The following is a 25513-nucleotide window of genomic DNA, read 5'->3' as shown; positions in this document are numbered from 1 at the left end:
GATTTGCGCGAACCGTGCACGAGAAAACAAACCGAACCAAAATGATAACGGTCACGTGATATACCAACGTCTGTGACATTGAAATGCAAATATCCCCTCTAAAAATAGATTGGACCTCGCTTGCTTAACGGTTTTTTCTCGACAACACGTCTTGTGAAAAAATGAAAAAATGCATTTCGTGGTTTTACAAACATCAGGATTACCAAAAAGCACTTCAGGTGAATGGAAATGTGTATTCTAAATAATAAAATGTAAATAAAGTGCAATTTTATTTGTGAAAAATGGGGTTTAATAGCGAAAAACAACGCCGTAATGGTTAACAAATAAACGTAACTAGGGTGTGTCCCTTTAACAAAACACTAAGCATTGTCAAGAACAACACCAAAGACCATTTCTCAGTGAAGTTTAACAGATCGTGCTTTACTGACAAAACACTATAACCACGGAAACAACTGATCTTGACTGACTTATGGACAAAGAAATACCATAAAACAGAGTCCAGTAGCAAATTAAAGAGTTAATATGCACAAATATAGTCACTGGAGGAAAGATAAGATTATTTATTTGCAGCACGGGGCTGCTGTCTCGACTCTGAGCTAGAAGAAAGGAGAATACTATTAAGAATTAACAACCTGTATTCATAATTTTCAGTTTGATAAGGTCTGCCATCTGGGTGATAAATGCTATAAAATACATTTATTATCAGACTGCGTTCTTCAGTCTTTTATTACAGTACCAAGTTGCTATTTATTTTTAAGACAAAGACATCATTCTCATGACCTCATATATGGAACATTTCATTTGAAGAAATATGAAAACAAACAAAAATTGCATGTAAATGTGACAGTGCAGTATCTTACATGCAGTTGCTAATCTATTGCTGATTGAAAGATATTAATTTTCTTGACACTTTGTTTAAAGAAGTTTAAGTTTAAAATTTCATTAACAAACAAACCTACAGGGAAACCTATGGGGAAGACAGATCAACTGCATTCAGATATTTATTTCCATTCCAGCCAATGTTACTGTAAATCTAATGTAAAAATAAATCTTTCAACATTTTGGGTGTCTAGTTTTATTGTCTGTTGCATGACAAAAATATTTTAGTTTGGTAAATATTCATTCTGCTAATAATTAAGTTCTAGGAATTTCTTTCTTCCAAATAATACTTTGTCCCCTTCCTTATATATGTGATAAAATTTTGACTTAAAATAACACAGATATTAAATATTTTACATTAAAATGCATGCACATGCATAAAAATTAATAATTAGGATCGTCCTAATGAACAAAAAATTGATTTTTAAAACTCCTTTGTTGGCAATTGGGCCTATTAACTGTTTAATTAAAAACTATCTTTTGCCTGATAGTCTGAGACACCATTCCTTCAGTCTTGAAATCAGGAATCAATAAAGTTCAACAGTGCATATAATTTCCATCAGGTTTCCGCTACTTCCCAATGAAGAATGACCTAATGATGTGCAAGAACTGTGAAATTGCACAATGATAAAAATCTACAGGGTCCAAACCTTTTTCCCTTGTGACACACAAAAAAATCTTTAACAGCATATTAACTAGCAGTCTCCGAATATTGAATGCCAGATAGTGTTGCTATGGAAATATAATCAACGAGAGGCAGGTTATCTTGAGGACTCAGTTTGCAGAAAGTTTTTTTTAATCTATAAACATACAATTACAATTTGGTCAAAACTTGTTATCTTGATGTAGAAGGGACTGAACCAACATGCTCAAGATAAGCCTAATAGTTGTTAGTGAAAATAATGGCATGGAATCCATTTCTCAACCTGGCGATTCCCTGAGCTCATGAGGTAACAGAGGTCGAGATAATGAAGGAAGAAAGGAATGTTTTATTTAATGATGCACTCAACATATTTTAATTAGTTATGTCACATCGGACATGGTTATGGACCAGACAAATAATGAGAGAGGAAACCTGCTGTCGCCACTCCATAGGCTACTCTTTCTGATTAGCAGCAAGGAATCTTTTATATGCAGCATCCCAAAGACAGGATAGTACATACCACAACCTTTGTAACACCAGTTGTGGAGCACTGGCTGGAATGGGCCCACTGATAGGGATTGATCCTAGTCGAAATAATGATGTTTGATTGTATAGAATGTAGGCAGTTGTTTCTGTTATTAATATAATTATATTCAATTCAAAATCTTAATTTTACTTCCAGATGATCTACAACCAGCTACATTGAATTCTCAAAATTTAGTTTGTTTCATTTAAGAACACCACTAGAGCACATTGATTTATTAATCATCGGCTATTGGAGGTCACAGTCACAGAGAGGAAACCCACTACATTTTTTCATTAGTAGCAAGAGATCTTTTATATTCACCATCCCACAGACAGGATAGCACATACCACGGCCTTTGATATACCAGTCGTGGTGCACTGGCTATGACAAGAAATTAGCCCAATGGGCCCACCAATGGGGATCGATCCCAGACCGACTGCGGATAAAGCGAGCGCTTTACCACTGGGCTATGTCCCGCCCTTCTAAAACATAGTTTGTAAACTAAGCTAGGAACTGTTATTAAGACAGTAGTAATTATACTAACATGCACTGACTCGGAATTGACAGAACAATAGACGTGTACATTATTATCATTACAGGCTGCCATCCATATTGATCAGGTAGCAATTAAATAATATGGGAAAAAAACGTAAACAAGCATATACAACATACTGGAAAGGATGAAAAAGGACTAGATTGAAAAGGAAAGGAATGGGGAAATAGAGTAAAGTAACTGGAAAGAAAAGAGGAAAAGAAAGAAATGTTTATTTAACAATATATTGTCAGGAGCTATTAGATATTGAACATGTAATAATTGTGTCCCACACAGGACATCACATACCACTGACCTCACCAATACTAGGTGCAATTGGAATTAACTCAACATGTTTTTTGCATGCAGTGTTTCTGCCAGAAAGACATTTTTGGGTATGGCGCTACGGAATACTTACAATGTATGTGCTGCATGCACCTGCAGACTCCCAGAAAAAAAATGTTTTAGGTTTAGGGTTAAAAAAATCATACAGTAATCATAAAGAGTCATTAATTTAGTGAAAAGGTTAACTTAAAAAAAAAATATCTGCCATATCCATTTTATCCTCTGGCAGAAACCCTGGTGGGGGATCGATTCTACAACATATCACATTTCTAGGTGTCTTCAATGAGATCAACTCACTAACATGTCTATGTACACATCAATTAACCTGTGTAGTCCCTGGAGTTTTTGGTAAGATCAACTCAAAGCATATTTTTGCAGCAATCATTTACGTAATGTGTATAGTTACCTAAATCTGGCTAAACATTACCATACATGTACCAATACATCTGTATCTACATTACATCCTGCTATTATCACACACACTAGGCCATTTCTACAAACAAATAAACAAGTATTTTTTGTAAGCATTTTTCCCACTTCTCCATCAAGGACAGTTGATCCTACAAGCCACTGTGCCACAGGCGAGTGCTTTACCACTGACCTTTATATCCCATACCCAAGTTGGTCTGGGATCGATCCCCATCGGTGGACTCATTGGGCTATTTCTCATTCCAGCCAGTGCACCACGACTGGTATATCAACGGCCATTGTATGTGCTATCATGTCTGTGGGATGGTGCATATAAAAGATCCCTTGCTACTAATGGAACAAAAAAAAGCAGCTTTCCTTTCTAAGACTATATGTCAAAATTACCAAATGTTTGACATCCAATAGCCGATGATTAATAAATCATGTGCTCTAGTGGTGTCATTAAACAAAACAAACTTTCTGTCCATCCATAAAGTTAAAGTTTGTTTTGTTTAATGACACCACTGGAGCACACTGATTAATTAATCATCAGCTATTGGATGTCAAACATTTGGTAATTCTGACTCGTAGTCATCAGAGGAAACCCGCAATGTTTTTCCTAATGCAGCAAGGAATCTTTGCACTTTCCCAGAGACAGGAAAGCACGTATCATGGCCTTTGATATACCAGTTGTGGTACACTGGCTGGAATGAGAAATAGCCCAATGAGTCCCTTTGACCAGTTGTGGTGCACTGAAAAATCTAATCAGTTGAATGGTGGTTCGATCCTGTGACGCAAGCACCTCAAGCGAGCACTCCACCGACTGAGCTAAATCCCACCCCTATCCATCCATAAAACCAACCTGTAAGTTCGGAAAATTATTTTCTTTATTATTTTTACTTTGAATAAACAAAGAACTTGTAAAATAAATAATAAAAAGTTGGTGAAATAGTTTTTTGAAGTTTTTATTATTTAATTTTATTTTGTTTACATGGAAACATCACAAATATAATTTTATGAATATAAGATGAATGGTGAAGCCACAGTATTTCCAATTTGATATGGAAAGGAGGTAGGCAGGACTGATCTTCATGGTTGTAGACAGTTAACCTATCTCAGTATCACCCGTGCCTGGGGTATACAGGAACCTGCATTACCATACGGTATATGTTGGGTCATATTCTTGGAGACACAACAATAATCATGGCCACAAAACTCTTATGTATTTGGCTTTATACCTCCCCAATGAGTCTAATGGTGAAATCACTCTAGATTAGAGTTGGTGCCAGAATAAAAAATCCCCCATTGCTTCTGGTGAGACATGAACCCTATACCTACCAGCCCTGATTCCAAGACCGGTTAAAATTGAATTCTAATAATAATCTTGTTAAAATTGAATTCTAATAATAATCTGGTCAACATATTTTGTGACTTTCAGTTTTTGACATAAACTGAATGTGCCAAATTCATGTGATCAAACTACCTCTACAAGCTGAGCCGAGCTGAAAAATTCTGATAAGATATGTCGGGCGCGTGATACTGCGATAACACAGCATATGGTGTCATAAACCGTGAAATCTGATGCGTCCATGAAATACTGATCAATATGGCTTTCTGACGTGATTTACAACATTTCTACGGCTAACTAGAGACCTTTATTTATTGCCATTGCAGTCTGGTAGTAAAACTGGCCTTAAAATACGATCGAAGAAATGCGAGTGTTATGAGACTTAAATGCTTATGATATAGAAAATATTAGCTCAGGCAGAAGACAGGACTATTCCTGTCACCAAGATACAACATAAATATCTTTTGTAGCTTAACTTTCCCACCAAAAGAATAATAACAATTTATTGCTTGACATACTGTCTACATCAATAAAACATTGGTTGCTACCAGAAATCTATCTGAATCTATAGATGAGTGTTCCTTAATGCTTTAATTTTGAGGGACGAAATTACAACAGATGAAAACATTAATTATATCTGGTTTTGAAAACATGACTTCCGGTTGTGAAAAAACTTGCATAATTCGTTCGAACTTTGTGTAGAAATGTGTTCTATCATGGTGGAGAAATGTTTTATCTTGTCACCCCAAGAAAAAACATTTCTCCACCACGATAGAACACATTTCTACACAAAATAAATCGTAAATTGAAACGTTTGCATTATTTTATAATGAGTTTCTGTCAGTGTTTGACAGGAAAAGCAAGTGATCATTCATGCTCCCTTCCACACTAGCCTAGAATGTTTTAGGAGAGTGGCAAATAGTTTGCCTTGCAATACAATTTGAAATAACTTTTATTTGAAACATTATGTGATTGCGCTCATCTAGCAAAATCTTCAGGAGAATGATCTTCAGCTTGCTTTGAGTTTGGTCTTAGTGGAAAGTAATGTGGATATGGGGGTAACTGGGTGTTTCAAATACATATATTATAAAACAGTTCTTACCTCTTTGCCAATCCCAGCTGTCACCAAGGTAATGCCAAATTCTTTGGTCAGTTGGTCTACAATATCGGGCTTCACTACAGAAAAAGAAAGAAAAGAAAAAATACAGTCAAATTAAGTAGCCAAATCAGTTGGGCAGACACCTGTTTAAACAAAAAAAGACTGTCAATCTAACCTCACATTGCCTAGCATATATTTCAATGAACAAGCAAAATATACTAATAATTATGAATGGCCCCATATATACAGTCCAAACTAACCTATCATCTGTTTTGACAGACCATTTGTTGACAGTCTTAGCTAAAACATTGTGCTGTGCTAATGTATAAAAACATATGCCTAACATTATAGACAATAAAGATATCTTATTTTGCTGGCCTGTATATTTTGTCTGTACTTTAGAAAAAGAGATTCTGATACTGTTCTAATTGACAGGATCCATTATATTCATCATGTTATAAGAAGAATCCTTATGATACAAATAATTTTTTAATGTGCATGTGTATACTTGTATTTGTCATAGAAATGTGTGGAATATGGAGAAGAGATATGTATGACATATGTAGGGCAAACTAGGTTGGCATTCATGTTAGTAGAGTACATGTATGTTTTAATACATATTTTTATTATTTAGTTTCAAAATACAATGTCATGTTAGTTTATCTTTCACAAATGTGAAGATTATATTAAAAAACATTTTAAAAATCCATAATTATGGTATGAACATCATGATATCATTAAGTCTCAAGCAAAATGTCCTGGGCACACACTTCAATCAAGTTGAATGTCTGTTCACAACAGCTAGTGGGCTAATTGTGTCGTTATCAATGCTTAGTGAGAGAGAAGTTGGTGTAGTGCCTTAAATATTGCCACTAAGCATAAAAAAAAAAAATTCTCAGATAATTTTTAAGCACAAATACAGAAACATAGTTCAACAACACAAACACACAACCTCCACCCATACAACCCCCCCCCCCAAAAAACAAACCCACACAAAAAAAACCCTCCAAGGAACCACTCCTAACATAGGTGTACATATGGCTGCTCAACGTTTCTGTTATATATTATCTACATATAGTAATGAATGAAAATACACAGTCTATTGTTTATATATTGACAATATATATAACACAAAACAAGGAACTGATTTGTCTCTTAAATGTAAAGGATGAAATAGCTAATGTAATTGTAAAAGAATGTTCCACTCCAGAGCATATTTATTAACAGTTATTGCACACACAAAGAATGAATAGCATTAACAGTCACACGTTTTTTCCTTGTAATATTTGCAAGAGGTATACAATGGCATATTGGAAAATCAAAGACATCAATAAATGTGCATGTGACCTCGGGTTTTCCTGTGACATTTAGAAACTTTGTAATATAGATCTATTGAACCAGAAATGTGGAAACCGTAAAATATAGATCTATTGAACCAATAACCAATAGGCCAAAATTTATCTTGGATACTTTATGCGATGCAAATGTATGCTAAAGGTTTAAGAATCACCAACTATAAAAGTTTTTTAAAAAGTTGTAAGAAAGAAAGAAATGTTGGTTTAATGACAGAGTCCAAAGGATGTTCTGACAAATCATTGTGGGAAGCTGCTCCCATGAAACACTGTTAGGTATTGTATTTTATCCAAGGGGACAACTATTCCCCAGGATGATACAATAATATACTTCCTCCTGTCTTTAAAAGCAGTGCCATTTATATAGAGCATTGATATTTAATCCTTTTGTACCAGTACTTTATAAAAAAAACCCCAAAACAGCTAGAGTCTGATGTGAAGTTTGATCGGTGTGGTGGCAAGCACTCATGAATCACTGTCAAAATCTGGCACATTGTTTAATCAGTGGCTACTAAAGTGATCTACTGAAAGAGAAAGGAAATATGATCGCCTTTAAAAAAATGCTATTGGATTATTTGAACTACTTGACTCGATTGAATGGAGCCCATAAATTTGGTGCCAACCCCAGTAACCTGCTCTCATTAAGAAAAACAAGTGAAAAGAATCACAAGTAATTGGCACAAGCAACTGATAAATTTATATACTTTCTCTTCAGCAGCAGCAATAAGATAAAAGTTTTTTTTTATTTCCTCTTTTTCAAATTTACACCAAACCTTGTCTAAACTCAGCCAATCAAAAAATGTCCCTTGACATTTCTGCGACTCAGCTGTCTTTACAAATGGCTGCCGCATGTTGAGGGTCAATAGAGTGAAATCTCGAGGGAAAATATTGCTTTCAATGCACATCTAATCTGTGCAAGCTCAGATTTGAAAAGCAGACCCGATACTCTTAACAGTATCCATATTTAATGAACAGTGGGGAAATATGTTTCCATTGGGATCGAATGTTGATTGTCGGAAGTGCTATGAAGCACAGTACATGATGTCAGTGACTGCAGACCCCGGCTACACCGGCCAGCCAGCCAGAGTGCAAGCATGCATACAGCTAGCCGATCCAAGATACACGTTCACCGGCTGCAGTCGTGGACAATTTGTACTCCTCTCATCCCCACCACCGAGGTACTGTCAAATGCATATAAAGATAGTCGTCTGCCTTTATTCTTTTTTATTCAATATGCTGTCAGCTCTAAAGATGGAAAGTCAATACTCATAAAGATTCCATCAGGTTTGATTATTATGGACTATTTCTATTAGCGGGCACCAGCAGCTGTCTGAACGCTGCTGTTAGGAAATGTCATGGTTAACAATGCCGCCAGAATGTATCGCTACAAGAATGGATGGACGTATTAAAGGTTTTCAAATGGGCATTTCCTTACAGCTCCAGTGTGCAAGACAACGCTGATTGCTGTTCGCAAGGTGCCTAATAAGTTGTCTCGTTAAAAATAAGGCTGAGTCATAGCCAAATGAGATCAGCATCCGCTGGTGCTGTTTCGTTTAGGTGGACACCGTAAGGACCGCCTTTCACATTTTAGCATAAATAATGGTGTGAGTACATTTTAATGAAAAGGTCAACAAATGTTACTGATGCAGCTGTAGCATAGCGCTATTCTGTCATGGAATGTTAAAAGAACCAACCAAAAAAAAAGAGCTTCAGATTATGGAATTCAAGAAAAATAGTCTTAGTACATATGTCCAGCATTTTATTTTAAGACTGTGCATGATACTGCAAATTAAATTTTGTACAAAATAAAAAAGAAATGAATGTTTAACATCACATACTCAAGCTGTTCCATCAGGGCTGGTCTACTAGGTATCTAACATATGGTAATTTTAACACTTGGTGAAATTTAAAGTATGACAAAATAAACCCAGTTCCACTGCATAGCCACAATCTTTCTTCATTGTTAACTTCAAACATTTTGCAAGGTCAATTAGGTACAGACCATATAGGTTTTTTTCTCATGCATTTTCTAAATGCACATGAGTATTACATTTGTGATTTTGTCCATAAATTAGTACATCATTTTAAAGTAAAGTACACTTGTAACAAACATGCTTAGAATGAACTGCTGCACAGAACGAAGTGATCGTAAAGTCCCGTTTTATTTCTCTATGACCAACAAACTACTGCTGTAACAAACTCACTATCATGGTCCCTTCCAGTTCGTTGTAAGAGTACTTTACTATATATAGAGTAAAACTGAATACCTTGAACATGATCACTTCAAACTGTCAAAATATTCGTTCAAAATATTAAATATACCAGTACAGTAAAACCATTATCATGCCATTATGATAAATGTAACAAAATACATGATTAGTTTCAGTGTCATAACCAAAACAGCTATTCTGTAAGAATTATCTTCCAAAACAAGGTTATCTTATACTTGTGTCTTTTGTTAAAATACTAAAATGGTAATTCTAGAAATGAATTAAAAACACATTAGTCAAATTTCAATAGTTCTTAATTGCTACAGTGCAACTCGATGCTGGAACAATATTTAATATCGACACTTTGTCATGTTATGTTGTATTGTTTTGCAACATATAAAAAATGCATGAAAGTTGTGCAGCCACACCAAATGGTTTTGTCTAATGACTGTTTCAGGTGCTAAGCAAATGACTCATGTCTTTAGTAGCATTATCAGAATTTAAAAAAAAAGAAAATCATTTATATTCTATAAAGTAAAGTTGTACAGCACCAAAGATTTCCAATCATTTTTATATAAAAAAAAAACCCAAAATGCTATCTGTTACATTTGTAAAGGATTATAATAAATAATTCAAAATAGTTTTTAAACAAATTTTTTGTTTTAATGTATTAAATTACAAATAAGTACCAATAATATGTCATATATTCTATGAAGTGAGATAAAAAGTTGTACAGCACCAAAAATTTCCAATCGTATAATTTTTATATAAAAAAACCCCAAAACCAAATGCTATCTGTTACATTTGTAAAGGATTATAATTTAACCCAATTTTTTATTTTAATGTATTAAATTACAAATACGTACCAATAATATGTCATATATTCTATGAAGTGAGATACAAAGTTGTACAGCACCAAAGATTTCCAATCGTATCATTTTTATATAAAAACCCCCAAAACCAAATGCTATCTGTTACATTTGTAAAGGATTATAATAAATAATTCAAAATAGTTTTTAACCCAATTTTTTTTTTTAATGTATTAAATTACAAATAAGTACCAATAATATGTCATATATTTCATTGAGAGAGACACACAGACAGAGAAATATAAATATACACACACACACACATACACAGAGAGAGAGAGAGAGAGAGAGAGAGAGAGAGAGAGAGAGAGAGAGAGAGAGAGAGAGAGAGAGAGAGAGAGAGAGAGAGAGAGAGATAGAAAGTGTGTCAGAGGATATCTGTTTTTAAAACTAATTATTAAAGTTCAGAGAAGAAACTTGTCACTATTCCTGATTAACAAGAGTACTTAATGCATTTTTGTGCATACACAATACACACAAGCATGCACCACACAAAACCCCCACAGAATATACATGTACAAGGATTGCCTGCACAGAATGGGGGCTCAAATATATTGTCATGTATGTGGAAACATTGAAAGAAAAAAATGTTTTATTTAACGACACATTCAACACATTTTATTTACGGTTATATGGCATCAGACATATGGTGAAGGACCACACATATCTTGAGATAGGAAACCCGCTATCGCCACTTCATGGGCTACTCTTTTCGATTAGCAGCAAGGGATCTTTTATATGCACCATCCCATAGACAGGATATCACATACCATGGCCTTTGATGTACCAGATAGAGCAAGAAATAGCCTAATCGATCCCAAACTGACCGCGCATCAAGCGAGCACTTTACCACTAGGCTACGTCTCGCCCTGTGGAAACATTGAATGATTACCTACAGAGTTGAAAAACATCTTGATTTGCATGAGTGTCCAAATTCTTAAGTTGTTTTCTAATTCACGAGACAATTAAGTAGTCCAGAGGCTGCAACAAGAAACTTGCAGCTTCCACATAGGCTGTTCCTGTTAGTCAACAGCAAGGACCTTTTATGTGAACTTCTCCACAATACACCAGTTGTAGAACACTAGTTGGGATGAAAAAAAACCCTGAGGGTCAAAGTAAACAGAATGATGCCGCAACACATCATCTACCAGGTGAGTTTCTGATTCACATGGCTAAAATTTTTATAATAAAGCTTTATTGATATTTTTCTTCTTCTTTTTTTTTTTTAATTAAGCCTGACCTATATAATGCCTTACTAAGATCTAAGAACATTTTCAATTAACTTCTTAACTATACTTTCACATTGAAAAAACATCATGTGTTTGCTTGTGAAAATATCAATACCACATTAGTTTGGTGTCTTTGAAAGATTCTTTGATGTGTGTAATTTTCTTTCAATTCTTCATGTAAGAATATGTTCCATTGGCTCAGAAAGCAAATTAAATTATAGGGTAATCTAATTACAGTTTAATTTCATCTTTTTTGTGCTTTGAACATGTGGGAGAAAAAGACTGACAGACATGTTTGTGATATTTAACCCCTTAGGTCTAAAACAAAGACTTCATTTGAATCAATAGATCATAGTACATCGTGTTGCATGGGCAAAATACTTTACTTCCTTTATTTTAATAAAACATTTATATTAACTATTCCCCAAAATAACACCAACAAAATGTTCAAATAAATTAAAAAATAAATAAAAAATAAAACACCCCTCCCCTCCAAAAGAAACAAGTATAACGATAGCATGGTATGGCAAAATGTCTGACCTATCATTTCATAAACTACAAATACTATTTACATAGATCAGAAGTGTTTTAAAATACCTCGATGTTAACCAAAGGGAACATACTGACACTGAATACATGATCTGGCCACCACCATAAAATATAGAATTAGTCTTATACTTCTTGATGATGAAACAAAAAGTTCATTTCCAAAACGTGATAGATCCATTTACGTTATTTTGAGAAAATTTAAACTTATTTTTGCTGCAACATGACGTAGTGTAAATTTGTATATTAAACGAAGCACAGATTTAAAATACTGTTCAATGGGCATGGATTGCGTTTTGACAAAAACTGTCATATTCTTGCGTTGTACTAATATCAGTACACCTGCACTGCTGTAATTCCGAAATCTGGAAACTGGTGTATATATAGTATTTTGGTAAAGAAATCTCCATTTGTTTCTATACCTATGAAAAATACACACATGTATAATATTTTAAACAAAGTTAAAAAAAACCTTCAAGATCTAATTAACAAAAAATATCCATCTCTTAATTTGACTTTTTTCTTTCCTTTTTTCCCCCTAGACACCTAAATTTCTCAATTACACCTAAAATTTAAAACATATGAAACATATATATCAGTAGGTTTGTTTTTCTCCAACCACACAGCAATGAATTCACTTGCAAACTCTTTTCATGATGTATGAACATAATATGTGCCAAGTATTGCACTAATTTGGTGATAATATTTATGGATGTTCTAGTGGTTAAGACCTACACGTATACATGAATCTGTAATTACCAAGGCATATTTTGTCATTATTAATATTCGAAAGTCTTTATTAAATATACAAAATGTATTGTTGTGATTAAATGTAATAAACTGAAAGAGTAATGTAAAAATTATTTGGATACCAAAACACAAGAAAACTGGAAACTGAAAAACAAATACCAATAAACAAAATAATAGAGAAAATTGTACAATTTAAATTTACAAAAATAATGAACAATGAACATTTTGTATAACAAAAATTAAGAATTTAATCATTAAAAGAGGAATTTGGATGAAAATAAGGGTTTTGAATAAAAGTTTTGACAAAAATAAATATGAATTCTGTGGAATTAATGTCTCTCTAATGAGTTTCAATCACAGTTGCTTTGATACATGTTTATCTACATGCATTGATATGAACAATGATAGATACAACTACAAACCAAGATTCATACATTGATGTAACGTTTTTAGTTAGAGAGAAATGAAGCTGAATGCAAGTTAAATGCAAAAGCTGACATAAAAGATGTGGATGACTTTGTAAGTAACTCAAGAGTGACCCTATAACACAAAGTATGCAAATCTTGCCTAGTGAACTATTAGGAACTATTCTAAATATTCTGCAAAATGAAAAGGAACTGTCAAGATGACTGCAGTTTGACTGGATGACTATACTGCTGACACACACTGGTTTTACCAACCATCAGAAACTGTTGGTATTAAAATAAAGTACACCTCATCCATGAAAATAAAACAAAACAAAATAAATAAATTTAGAAAACCCACAAGTAACAATAAAATTAAAGTTAAAATCAAGAGACATCTCATTGAATTTTTGTGTTATTATATTGAACAAATTCTTGAATAAGGCCATTTTAGTTTCAAGAATAAAATAGAAATTCCTCTAATCTCTGATTTTATTATTTTATTGTGACAATAGTATGTGGAGTGTGCTAGCACAAATTTTATTTCCGTTTTTCACACAACCTTTTATTTGACGACGTAACAATATAAGATCAAAATTCCACAATATCAAATGTGATTTTACTTATTTACATTTCATGAACTACCAAACAAAAGCACCAAAAGAGACAGTGAACTGTTAAATAAATTTAACACCAAGATAAAAAGATAAAATAAAAAAACATTTGTACTTCCATATATAAAACTTGATAATAACGAAATTACAATTAACTGGAACAAATGATTACATTCTTGCAGGTGATCAGACTTAAACAACCTAATCCTGCATAATTCTTCAGAACATCAATAATCAGTTCTTCCAAATGATTAAAACAAAATCTCTCACGTTTCACAGCACTGTAACAGCAGGTGAAAAGCTGATTGTAAAATCAATTATCTATACATTTGGCTCACGTCAACCGAAGCGAGAAAAATCTAAGTAATAAAAACAAACACAGATACTGTTGATTATCTGATTATCAGCATGTTTTTAAAGCCAGGTGTTCTAATGGAAGGAAATCATTAGTTACATGTCTTTACTGATCAGTGGAAAAATACGGGGGGGGGGGGGGGGGGGGGGGGGAGGAGGAGAGAGAGATGCATTCTGAGTAACTGATTATTTGAGTTTTTGGTTTAGACACATAATGCATTCTTATTTTGTTTTGCAGACATGCCAAGAGTAAAAACAAGGATGCGTGTTTATTAATGCCACACCAGCATAGTGTTTCAGCTACATGTGCAGACTGAAATAAGTAAACTCCATTAAGTCTCTATTTCAGATTTTCAGTTAGTGTACAATTACCAGTACTTTAAGAAACCAAGGACTGTATTTTCAAAATATTATTAAAATAAACATACATGTAGGTCACTAACTATAGAATATATTAAGGTTTTTTAAAAGTGTATTTACAAAGAATAACTAAGTCAAATTACATATATTCATTAATTGATTATAGTTTTTTTCAGTTTTAAACTTGGTTTATTATATTCAGCATACATTTATAAGTTTCAAATATATTTTAAAATCTGTTTTAAATATACACACACACACACACACACACACACACACACACCACACACACACACACACACACACACACACAATCCATTTATATTGTTTAGTATATGTCTATTTAAAATGGCAGGTTTGTACATGCATAATTAATAATCATAAATTTTGTAATTTTACTTAAGATTATTAATGCTGCTATAATTTAAGACAATAATTATTTATGTTTACTGGACAAATAAACAATTTTAATAAGAAAACAAAACAAAAATGCTATATTTACATACATTACATTTTAACTAAGCTAATTTTAAAAGATAACACAAAATTTAAATAAAAATGCACCATAAAATTACTTTCAAACAAGCTCACCGTGAAAGTACCAGCATGTTCTCAAACAATGATGCACCATCCATGATCGCCAAAAAGTAAATAATTTTTTTCTCTCAGGTTCTGTTAAAACAATTACTGTAGCCAGCTGCAAAACCCCTCCTGGTGATCAAATCCAAATGTAATTCATCATAAAACCTCATCAGGTTTTATCCCTAGGTGCCCGCGCTTCGAGCCAGTATACCATTAGGCATGACAGTCTGTCGGGGATCATTAAGACACTGGTTGAGAATCTGTGATAGCACGTCCAAAAGTGCCAGTCACAGCAATATGTCACCTCCTTTTATCTCCCGTCAATTCTTACTAACATGGAAGTACACATATATTTTATCCAGAATATACCATTTTATTCAATGTATAAGGGGTGGTAGGTGGTATTGAAGGAACTGAATTAAGTAAGAGGTTTTTAAAATCCAATATAGCTGCAGCACAATTTAATATAATACATAGGTATAAAATATAGGGTAGCACTTAAGAGAATAAATAAGACATACCAGGGTTCATGCAAGCTAGGCTGACAAAACAGATAATTTAGGGAGAAATAAGGAAATTTAGGGATAAATTGTGAAAGACAGTCAATCATAAAAATCTAGTTTTTGAAAATTATTATATTACGAACACTACTCAGTTTAATTAGTTTTTATATAATTAATTTATTATTTTATTTTCAAAAATTAATTCAATGCTTCAATGCATCAAGGCTGAAAACAGACAGAGAACAGACAGTGCTGTTCAAAATACACAATAAACTTTCTGGTAGCGAGTTTCAAAAGCAGCTTAAATACTTTTCATCATATTCTTAACAGTATTTAACATGTATTGTGAATTCCTCATTTTCAAGAAAGATACGTAATAACTGTAAATAATAAAATTAATGCAAACAAGATATTAATGCAAAAAATGTATAATTACTTGATACATTATATTTTAACCTATGTCACCAGACTCACCACCAAGAAAAAAGAAGAAGAAACAACCAAACAAGAACAACTATTAGAATGAAAGTGCTATTTTATGTCATTAAAAGGTAATCATGTAATGAATAAGATAACACAAATGTAAAAGAAATGCATTCTGGACAAGCAAAATGAACAGTCCACGAATTGTTATTCATACTACGAAGATGTACTATGTTAGCTCCACACCTTGTCATTTCTGTGGTGCTCTGCACAAGAGATGGAGGAAATTACTACCGACTAACACAAATGGCTAGCTTCCACTGGTTTGACTGTCAATACAAATGCCAACTGATATTGTTTAGTAGATGTTTTACAACACCACTAGAGTACATTGATTTATTAATCATCAGCTATTGGATGTCAAATATTTGGTAATTTTTATATATAATAATATAGTCTTAGAGAGGAATCCCACTACATTTTTCCATTAAAGGAAGGGACAATTAAGGCATTTTACCTGGTATGCATATTCAGTTATAAATAATGCACATTATTGCTTAATATCAACAAGTATAATCATATAGTTAATGATATAGAAATGGTTAAACGTGCCTGCTATTATATATATAACGGGCGCAGCCATTTTTTACCATCCCAGTGAATACGCCCTCTGGCGAACTGGTGGTTATGTAATACCTAACGTGTCACGTCAGAAATTAGTCTTTGAACTGAAGAAACAAAACATACCTGATTTTTGCAGATGCATCGCAATGTTCTGTAATAATATCCATCCCAGTAAGCCAGCAACAAGTATATATTATTTTTTCAATACAAAATAAACCACCATTGTCAAAGTGTTGAAATAACTGTATTATATGTTGTACATAAATTAACCCACGTACTGAAATAATAATCAGTGTTTTCTTGGTTAATTGGTCTTTTCTTTCCGTGGCCTGTACCTGTGGTTCCTGATAGGCAGGTGTATATTTTGACAGTCCCCAGACACTGTTTTCTAGACACACTAAAAAGACGTGCCTCTTTTATTAAGATCACAGGATATAGTGTGATAACCGTGCGGACACCCCTCAAATCGTAATGGACATTATCAGCCATCCTGCTTTATTACTGTAAGTAATTCTGTAAAACCTTTGATTAAGTAGACTTTCCCATCTAAAATCACAAAACTGAGCAATTACGTAGTCCCAAAGAAAAGAAAATTATCACTTGGGAATTGTGAGTGGTAATTTTTGCTCGAACATACCCTCTACCAATAGGCCCAATAATATGCATTTTTTCTTTGGATTTTTTAAAAGAGAAAAATACTTTAACTCCATTTCATTCTATTGATGCAAACTGAAATGTATTTAGTTAACTAGTTTATTATACTATCAAGTCATTTATGTTGTTTTACAAGTCAGGTTGATGAAAGCAAAGCGCCTTGTCATAAATTAGAGCGTTTGTTTATACTGTGCATAGAGGAGTTGGACGGAGCTGACGTCACTTTGCCCCCAAGCTATACCACCAGACGTCACAAAAACGAAACAAAATGGCTGCCCCCAGTTAGCAGGAATAATCACGTTTTTTTATTAACTCTAAAATTATGCGTGTTTCATTTCTTAAAGTGTTGGTCGTCCAGGTATGCATCTTTCCAACACATTAGGCTCATATTTGAGTTGACCCGCCCTTTAAATTTGAGAAGCAAAGATTGCTTCCCATTCCACAAATGGATTTCACACCTTGTGAATAAACAACTATTTAGCTATTAATATTAATTCAAATATGTTTCTCTCTGCTTTTAAAAAACTAATATGCATTATATGCCATTAATGATACATTTTATTTGTCTCAAATCACATAAAAATTATAGGTCTACCGAGTATTTTCCATAAAAAAAAAAAATATATATATATACATGTATATTAAAAAAAAACCTTGTCTTGTCACGTCATTTTTATCAATTGATCAATCTGTCCGCAGGTTATACATTCAGGAGTCTTAATTCACATATATTCTATTCTGAATTCAGCGACTGTTAATTAGTTTTTTACTTTATGTTGACAATATCTTTGCATGTTACATTAAAAAATTGACAGTTTCTAGTCTATGTAAATCAATAATCATCTTTTTATTTTTCGTTAATGATTGTAATGTCTTGTTTTGCAGAATAATACTTTTCTTTTAAATTACATGTTTCATAATGTGCACAATGGAAAAATGTATAACTAGATTTCTTTCACAGCGGTAATATTTACTTGCTGAAATGTCACTTCGAATGTTTGGCAAACACATGGTTGTAGTCTGTCTTCGTGGTGACCAATTACTGATGATGTAATAAATTTAATTCTGAGAAATTGAAGGTGAATTAGATTTTACCTCTGCGCTTAAATGATGCAAAGTGCAGTGGCACAGGGCAACTATTCTTCCTGAATTGCCCCTAGCTTGATTCCTGCAATACACTACATGAAGTAAACAGTTTAGGCTTAATGTAAAATTCAAAATAATGAATATGATTTCTTACACACCCATTAGTGAGAATGTCATTTGTTATTTTTAATAATACATACTTTTAACACATATATGTGTGATAACAATTTAACAATTCTAAAAAAAATTGTTTTATTTCTTCTGAATATGTAGATTTTTTTACTGATGAAACTTAGATTATACTTTTAACTTAGGTGGTTTAATGGGAAACAGTTAAAAAAAAAAAAAAAATTATAACAATTTAAAGACATATGACTGTCTGCTCCTAGGTGATGACCATGTCACCACTGCTATACCATTAAATGAAAAAGGCACATTCGAAATCAATTACTGTGCGACACATACATTAACTACAAGCGCTAGGGCTGTAAATAAGTTTTAGTTGGAAAAGATGTTTAAGTATATTTTAAACCTTGCTTTTTAAGATATGTAAGAATTAGAATACTATATTAGGGTCAGTTAGATACCATTTTCCTTACAACCCATTGTTTAAAAATATATCCAATTCAAATTCACTCATTAGATACATTTTAAAACAACTTGTATGATAAATAGTATCCAAATGCCACTCATGTAGTATTCTCTATATATCAGTTTTACTTATAAATACATAGAGGACTATTAATTTGGAAATTATGAATTTATTTTTAGTCAAATGACACACAAATAATTATGACACAATGTAGTGTCATTGAGTGTAAGTATAAGAATTTAAGTTTAATGGTGTTTGATTCGTTTTGTTTTTGGAGGACAACTTTGTCAGGTATGTTTGCACAGCAGTATTATTAAATAAAAGTTAATTTAATAACTAAATAAATATATTTTAAAATGTCTATGGTCAAGTAAATTTTCAGGAAAAGTTCCATAAAAAGAAATATATATTTTCGATAAGTGAAAGATATTGTTAAAAATTAGGAAAGATATATATAATAAATAGACCATTTCATGCTGTTTTTTCGAATACGATTTTTATGTCAACTTGTGATGTGTGAAAAACATAATTTCACTCATTGCTTTGCAATTCGTGAATGTATTATTTTCACACATCACTCGTTGACATAAAAATCGTATTTGAAAAAACAACATGAAATAGACTCTATATATTGATATTCTACATGTACGTATTACTTAGAAACGGCCATATTACTTAAAACGGTTGCTGTACAATAAATACAAAGTCAGAACAGTCCTTTTAATTACTTATAATTATTTTATTTAGATTTATATAGTTATTAGGATATGAAAAATATACTGCTTAGTAACTGCATGTCAACACACAGATTGAGAGTTCTTAATTTTAAAAATATTTTAAAATGATTTGTTTTGGTATTTATGCATATCATCTTGTTATATTTAACTGATTTCCCTCCTACTTTTATATTCATTAATACATATATTTATAGAGTTTCTGCAGATGAGGTACCAAAGAACAATGAAAAAATCATACTTTTATTAAATATTTTGTTTATGGTTATATTCTATTTGCATTGTTGGAATTTGCTGTGGTTCTACCATTACAGAGTTGAAGAAAGATCCAATCAGAACCACGGTTACAAAAGTGTACCCGGAAAGCCTACAACAAAAGGAATGGACTGGGACATGACATGCACTAATGACCATTGAACTGGACCTCCAGTTCATTAACCACTTCACTTCCTGCCGCTAGTGAAATTGTCACAAGTACGGTACTTAAAACTTTAAAATGTTTCCTTTCATCAATGGCTTCACACAAACTTCAAGAACACATGATGCTCACAATTAGCAGGAAAATCCATCTCTACCAAACCATTTGTGATCTTTCACATCCAGGGCATTCATTGTCTTCAAACTTGTGCATCTGTTTCACTTAAATATGTAGCTCAGGCATATGTGCAGAGAGGGAGATTTCAAAGAAAACTTTCTCCTTTTTTTTCACATACATTTTCCAGATGAGCATGACTCAAACCCTCCTAGAAACTTCAGTTGCCACAGTCTAGACCCCACCAAATTACCTACATAATGTCCTGCACATGTGTCTGTAGCTATAGCATAGACTCTAGAACTGAGATGGTGGAAATTTGTAAAAGTGCTACCACCAATCTACTTTGTTAAAGCAAGGTAATTTCTAGCCCAATTGCTACTGTTTTCTTCACACAAATTATTAGCTTTTAGTAAAGATAACCATTACAAATGTCACTAGCCAGGGAGAACAGGATATGAGGTTATCACCTCATATCCTGTTCTCACTGGCTTGTGACATTTGTCCAGTAACTAGAGCTGGGTGAAGTTTTACATTATTAAAGAATATATGTTCCTTTCAATACATATATTTTTAAGGAACTTTGAGTGTAATATCTATACTTTAAAAACCTGTTTTCACAAGGTATAGCACGGTTACAAAACATACAAATTCAAATTTCTCTTTCTCCAGTAAATGAATATATGAATAGCTTTAGCTGCTTCTCCACCCTTCTTATTCATCTGCATGACCTGGCATCTTCAGACCTTTATCTATTTCCTAAACCGACACCTGAGGCATAGTACTCAAGTCAAAGTAGGTGAGATATGGGCTTTCTGGAAAGTTAAAGTTTGTTTCATTTAATGACATCACTAGAGCACACTGATTAACTAATCATTTGGCTACTGGATGTGAAACATTTGGTAATTTTGACACCTAATCTATAGAAAAAAACCCCAAAACATTAAAAACATTTATTAGCAGCAAGGGATCATTTATATTCACTTTCCCACAGACAGAAAAGCACATTCCACGTATTTTGAAAAAATACAAATGGGTCTGCTGATGAGGTTTAATCCTATGACCCACACATTTTAAGTGAGCGTTCAACTGACTATGCTAAATCTCATTCCTTAAAGTAAATAAATGCATATATAATGAAATCTCAGTAAACTGATTTATCATGCAACCATGCTTCCTGTGACCTGATAACCCCTACATGATTATTCGAAATGTTATTATGTCATTGCCCGATACACCTCCATTGCTAGCATGATAACCTTGGCGTTGCTATGTGTTATCAGGTCACTAGGAAATGAGTTGTGTGCATGACGGATGTTTGCTCAATTTTCAGGTAGGTAATTTCCTAATTTTTCAAACATCCATTTATAGCAATAAATATTGAACTGCATAAACAAATATACCATTTACACTTCCATTAACATTAAATTACCTCTTACTTTTCCATTCTCCATTATTTGCTCCCATCCAGACTTTTAAATATAATCAAAGTATTTTATTTAAAATTTGGAAACACATAACTTTTTGATTGGTACTTTCAGGCACCTGCTGTTATTCGACTTCTGCATGATAAAACTAAGTTTCTATACCGCTTTTGGCTGAAACATATTACAAAAATATAACTTGAAGAGGTTGAATGATAAAACATATCAGGTTACTATGTTTTGATATGGTGGTTATTTGGCTTGGTTACACCGTTATCTAAACCTAGCCAAATAACCACAATATCAAAACGTAGTAACCTGATATTCTATATATATATATCATAAATGATCAGGCGTCAAACATATGGTAATTTTGATACTTTGTCTCCAATATTGAAGAAGAAACTCACTTTGCCCCTGTTCACCAAATCGCCAAATGTGAATTAAATTTGAATTTGGTGAAAATATTTAATTAAGAAATCACTAAAAATCCAATTAAAAATTATCTTCCCTTTATAGATCTACAGCCATTTTGGCGGTTTGACCAATTATAATGTAAAAATGTGGCTACAGAGTTTGGGACCAAATTCACCAAATTGCTAATAATTTTTAGGCTCCTGCTTTAATCCTGCACATGCTATTCTTAAATAGTAGTAATTAGGTATCTTTTATATTCATTTTCCAATAGACAGGGATCAGGTAATATGGGAATTGAACCTATGACCTCCTGGCTTTTTAGGATGAAGCCATACTACAGAACCATAATTTAACCCCAATCTACAAAAATGTGGATTGGCTCTTACTAATGAAAGAAACACGTGTGCATCTATTCTGATATTATATACATGTAGGGTAAAAACCAGTTTCTTCGCTCCGTGCTTCCCGATTATTTTCCATTAACTACAACATGGACTTCCTTTAGAGCACATTCATCGGTGGTATTACTCTAATTACTTCGCCGACACCTGGAGAATTACACAACAAGGAGTTTATTATCTTCATAATTATCCAGGGATGAACAGCTTGTAGCAGGTAGATCCCTAATTAAAGCCACACGGTTCCGTCAGTTCTGTGTAAATAACTGTGACAAGTCCAATTATCACTCAGGTATTACTGCATCGCATCTTTGCTACAATTAAGTCCCTTAACAAATGCCATTGTTAGCAGGGTAATTACAAAATGATGAGGAAAAAAAAAAGAAAGAAGAAATATTATTTCCTGTTCTCTGCTATATGAGTCGACACATTTATAAGAGCAGATTTGTTGTCAGAAGATGTTAATAATTAATACAGTTGTATGAGATGCAGATGGAGGGAATGGTTTTTTTAAAAATAAGTAATAACAGAATCTCAGAGTATTGGTTTAATTTAGGAGGAAAAGATTTTTAAATTTGTTTTAAACCAAGGATGTTTCAAGAACAGAAATACTAATAGTAATACTCCTATATTAAAGGGACATACCTTAGTTTTAACCTGTGAAAATTAACACTAAGTTTATTTAATCTACAAACCTGTAACACATTTGGATAAAGTTACAACTAAGTGAAACATGAGTATGTGACTTTGAAATGGCGAAATACCCTCTAAAAATATATTAAAACTGTACTCCACATATGTTACTTCTCAGACCATGTGCGTTTTTAAAAATGAGAAATGCATTTTGTGATATTAAAAACACTAGGATGACCAAAACACTTCGAATGTATAGAAATGGATAATCTAAACAATAAAATCTAAGTAAAGAATGACTTCAGTTAACAAAAACAGCTCTAATAGTAAAACATATGCCTTAGTGTTTAAATACTAGGGTATGTCGCTTTAAGAGGCTTCAAAACTAAAACTATGCAACGTGAAAATTGATCAAACAGAAAGTAATATATTTCCTTGATTAAATCACAACAAAAGGGATCAGATTTTAAAACGGTTATGATTGCTGGTGTAAAGACTGAACATTCACTTCATATTAAAATAGTTCTACAATAGTAATTTATTATAAAGTATGGTTTGTAGCTATAAATTGTGGAATAGAATAGTTTTGGTGTCAACCAATGTATACTTAGTTTAATGCAAGAGAAAACATGCCACAACCTTAAAACTGAAATATCAGTTTAGGAATTACAGGTTGAAATGAAAACAAATCTAACAGACGGATACTTTAACTCACTATACATCAATGAGCTACAACCTTCTTTTTAAAACTCAATTCTTAAATTTAAAAATTTTTCATAACATTCTTAAAAGGACTATCAATACAGGAAAAAAAATCCCTCAGCCTCAAAATGGAAATAACCCTCCCCCTATATCTCTAACATTATGCCTATACCACTAACCCTGTCAGCTAAACATATGTTGGCAAATGTTAGGACCGGTTACATTTAAATGATGGTAATCAAAAAATTTAGCATGTTGATTTTTGATACAGCAATACATTAAATAATGGCTATATATGAATTATGGTAATTTTAAAAATTAGCATGTTGATTTTTGATACAGCAATACATTAAATAACGGCTATATTTGAATGATGGTAATTTTAAAAATTAGCATGTTGATTTTTTAATAAAGTGATACATTATTAAATAATAATAATAATAATAATAATAAAATAAAATAAAACACTCAATGTTGACGTGACATAAAATTTAAATAGAGACAATAATCCGAAGCCAATAACAATCATAGAGCAGATGATCAATACACCTTACTTCCTGATAATTGACAGTATCTGACCAAAGCGTGCATACTGATCGCACATTAGGTAAACAAGTTACCATGGTAACATATCATTATGCCTGCTACTAAATGAACCTGGCCATTCTCAACACGTGCATTCATTTCCTGTCTTTGGGAGTTGACAATAGACATTACTGAACAAGATCCTTTTCACTGACTCATTCAGGTGGGCAGTTCATCAGGATTCACTAATAAGAACATTTTTCTCCTGTCCAGAGAGAGAATTTCTGATTAGCCCGTAATTATGTTGATGGGCTATCTTATTGTAGCAATGAATTACTGAGTGAAAAATGTATAGTGGTATTTTATTGATTTTTTTTTTTAATGTGATGGTATTTGATTTAATGTTTTGAGACAAGTTACAGGGGTGATTTCTCATTGAGAGCGATTGATCTAGTTTGATGTGTGTGTGTGTGTGTGTGTGTGTGTGTGTGTGTATATATATATATATACATATGTATGTAGCCTATGTATGTATATATGTGTGTGTGTGTGTGTGTGTATGTATGTATGTATGTCCCTATGTATGTATGTATGTATGTATGTATAAACTAAACAAACAAACAAATATATATATTTGTTTGTTTGTATGTATGTATATATAAACTTAATAAACAAACAAATGAAACCAAACAAATAAAAAACAAATAAATAAAAAATTCTGAAAACTTAAATATTTTTTTGAATAAACTGTGAACCAATGCAAAAACTTCTATCTCACATCTCCAGCATCCAACCAATCAATAGATGCCATTTAATTTAGCCCTGAGCATAGTAATTCAAAATAGCAGGTGGTCATGACAGGAAGTGGGGTTCACAAAATCACATTCATACCTCCTCTCACCAGAGCTCAGGAAAATGAAGAGAAAATTGTAGACGTTTATGTCAAACAAATAGCAAGGGAAATGCTAACTGTGGTCAGGCATGATTGACCTGTTTGCAAATGGACATGTCTAACAGGGCGGCAGACTCGGGCACAATTACTAAGTTCACATTGCAAATGACAAGACCGTTAATGGATTTTGATTGGAGGTGCAAAATGTTGGACATAAAATGGATGAATGCAATCTACAAATTATGACCATGTAGAAGTCCAATGATGAGGTGATAATTGCACATGAATGTCTGCCAATGCCAATATAATATAACATTATTTCAC

The 25513-nt window shown here is 32.8% G+C and overlaps 1 protein-coding gene across 1 annotated transcript in view; it reads right to left on the bottom strand.

Moving 5' to 3' along the window:
* LOC121382339 (receptor-type tyrosine-protein phosphatase N2-like) overlaps positions 1-25513 on the bottom strand; it is a 300736-nt gene that overhangs the window by 65038 nt on the left and 210185 nt on the right. The window contains exon 11 of the mRNA XM_041511925.1: positions 5784-5857. Coding sequence (XP_041367859.1) covers positions 5784-5857 — 74 coding nt within the window. The remainder of the gene's footprint in view (positions 1-5783; positions 5858-25513) is intronic.

The sequence above is a fragment of the Gigantopelta aegis genome, chromosome 9 (genome assembly GCF_016097555.1).
Source record: "Gigantopelta aegis isolate Gae_Host chromosome 9, Gae_host_genome, whole genome shotgun sequence".
NCBI classification, from domain to species: Eukaryota; Metazoa; Mollusca; class Gastropoda; order Neomphalida; family Peltospiridae; genus Gigantopelta; species Gigantopelta aegis.
Note: the sequence above shows the minus strand (reverse complement) of the source record. Positions and strands in the feature narration are given on the sequence as shown.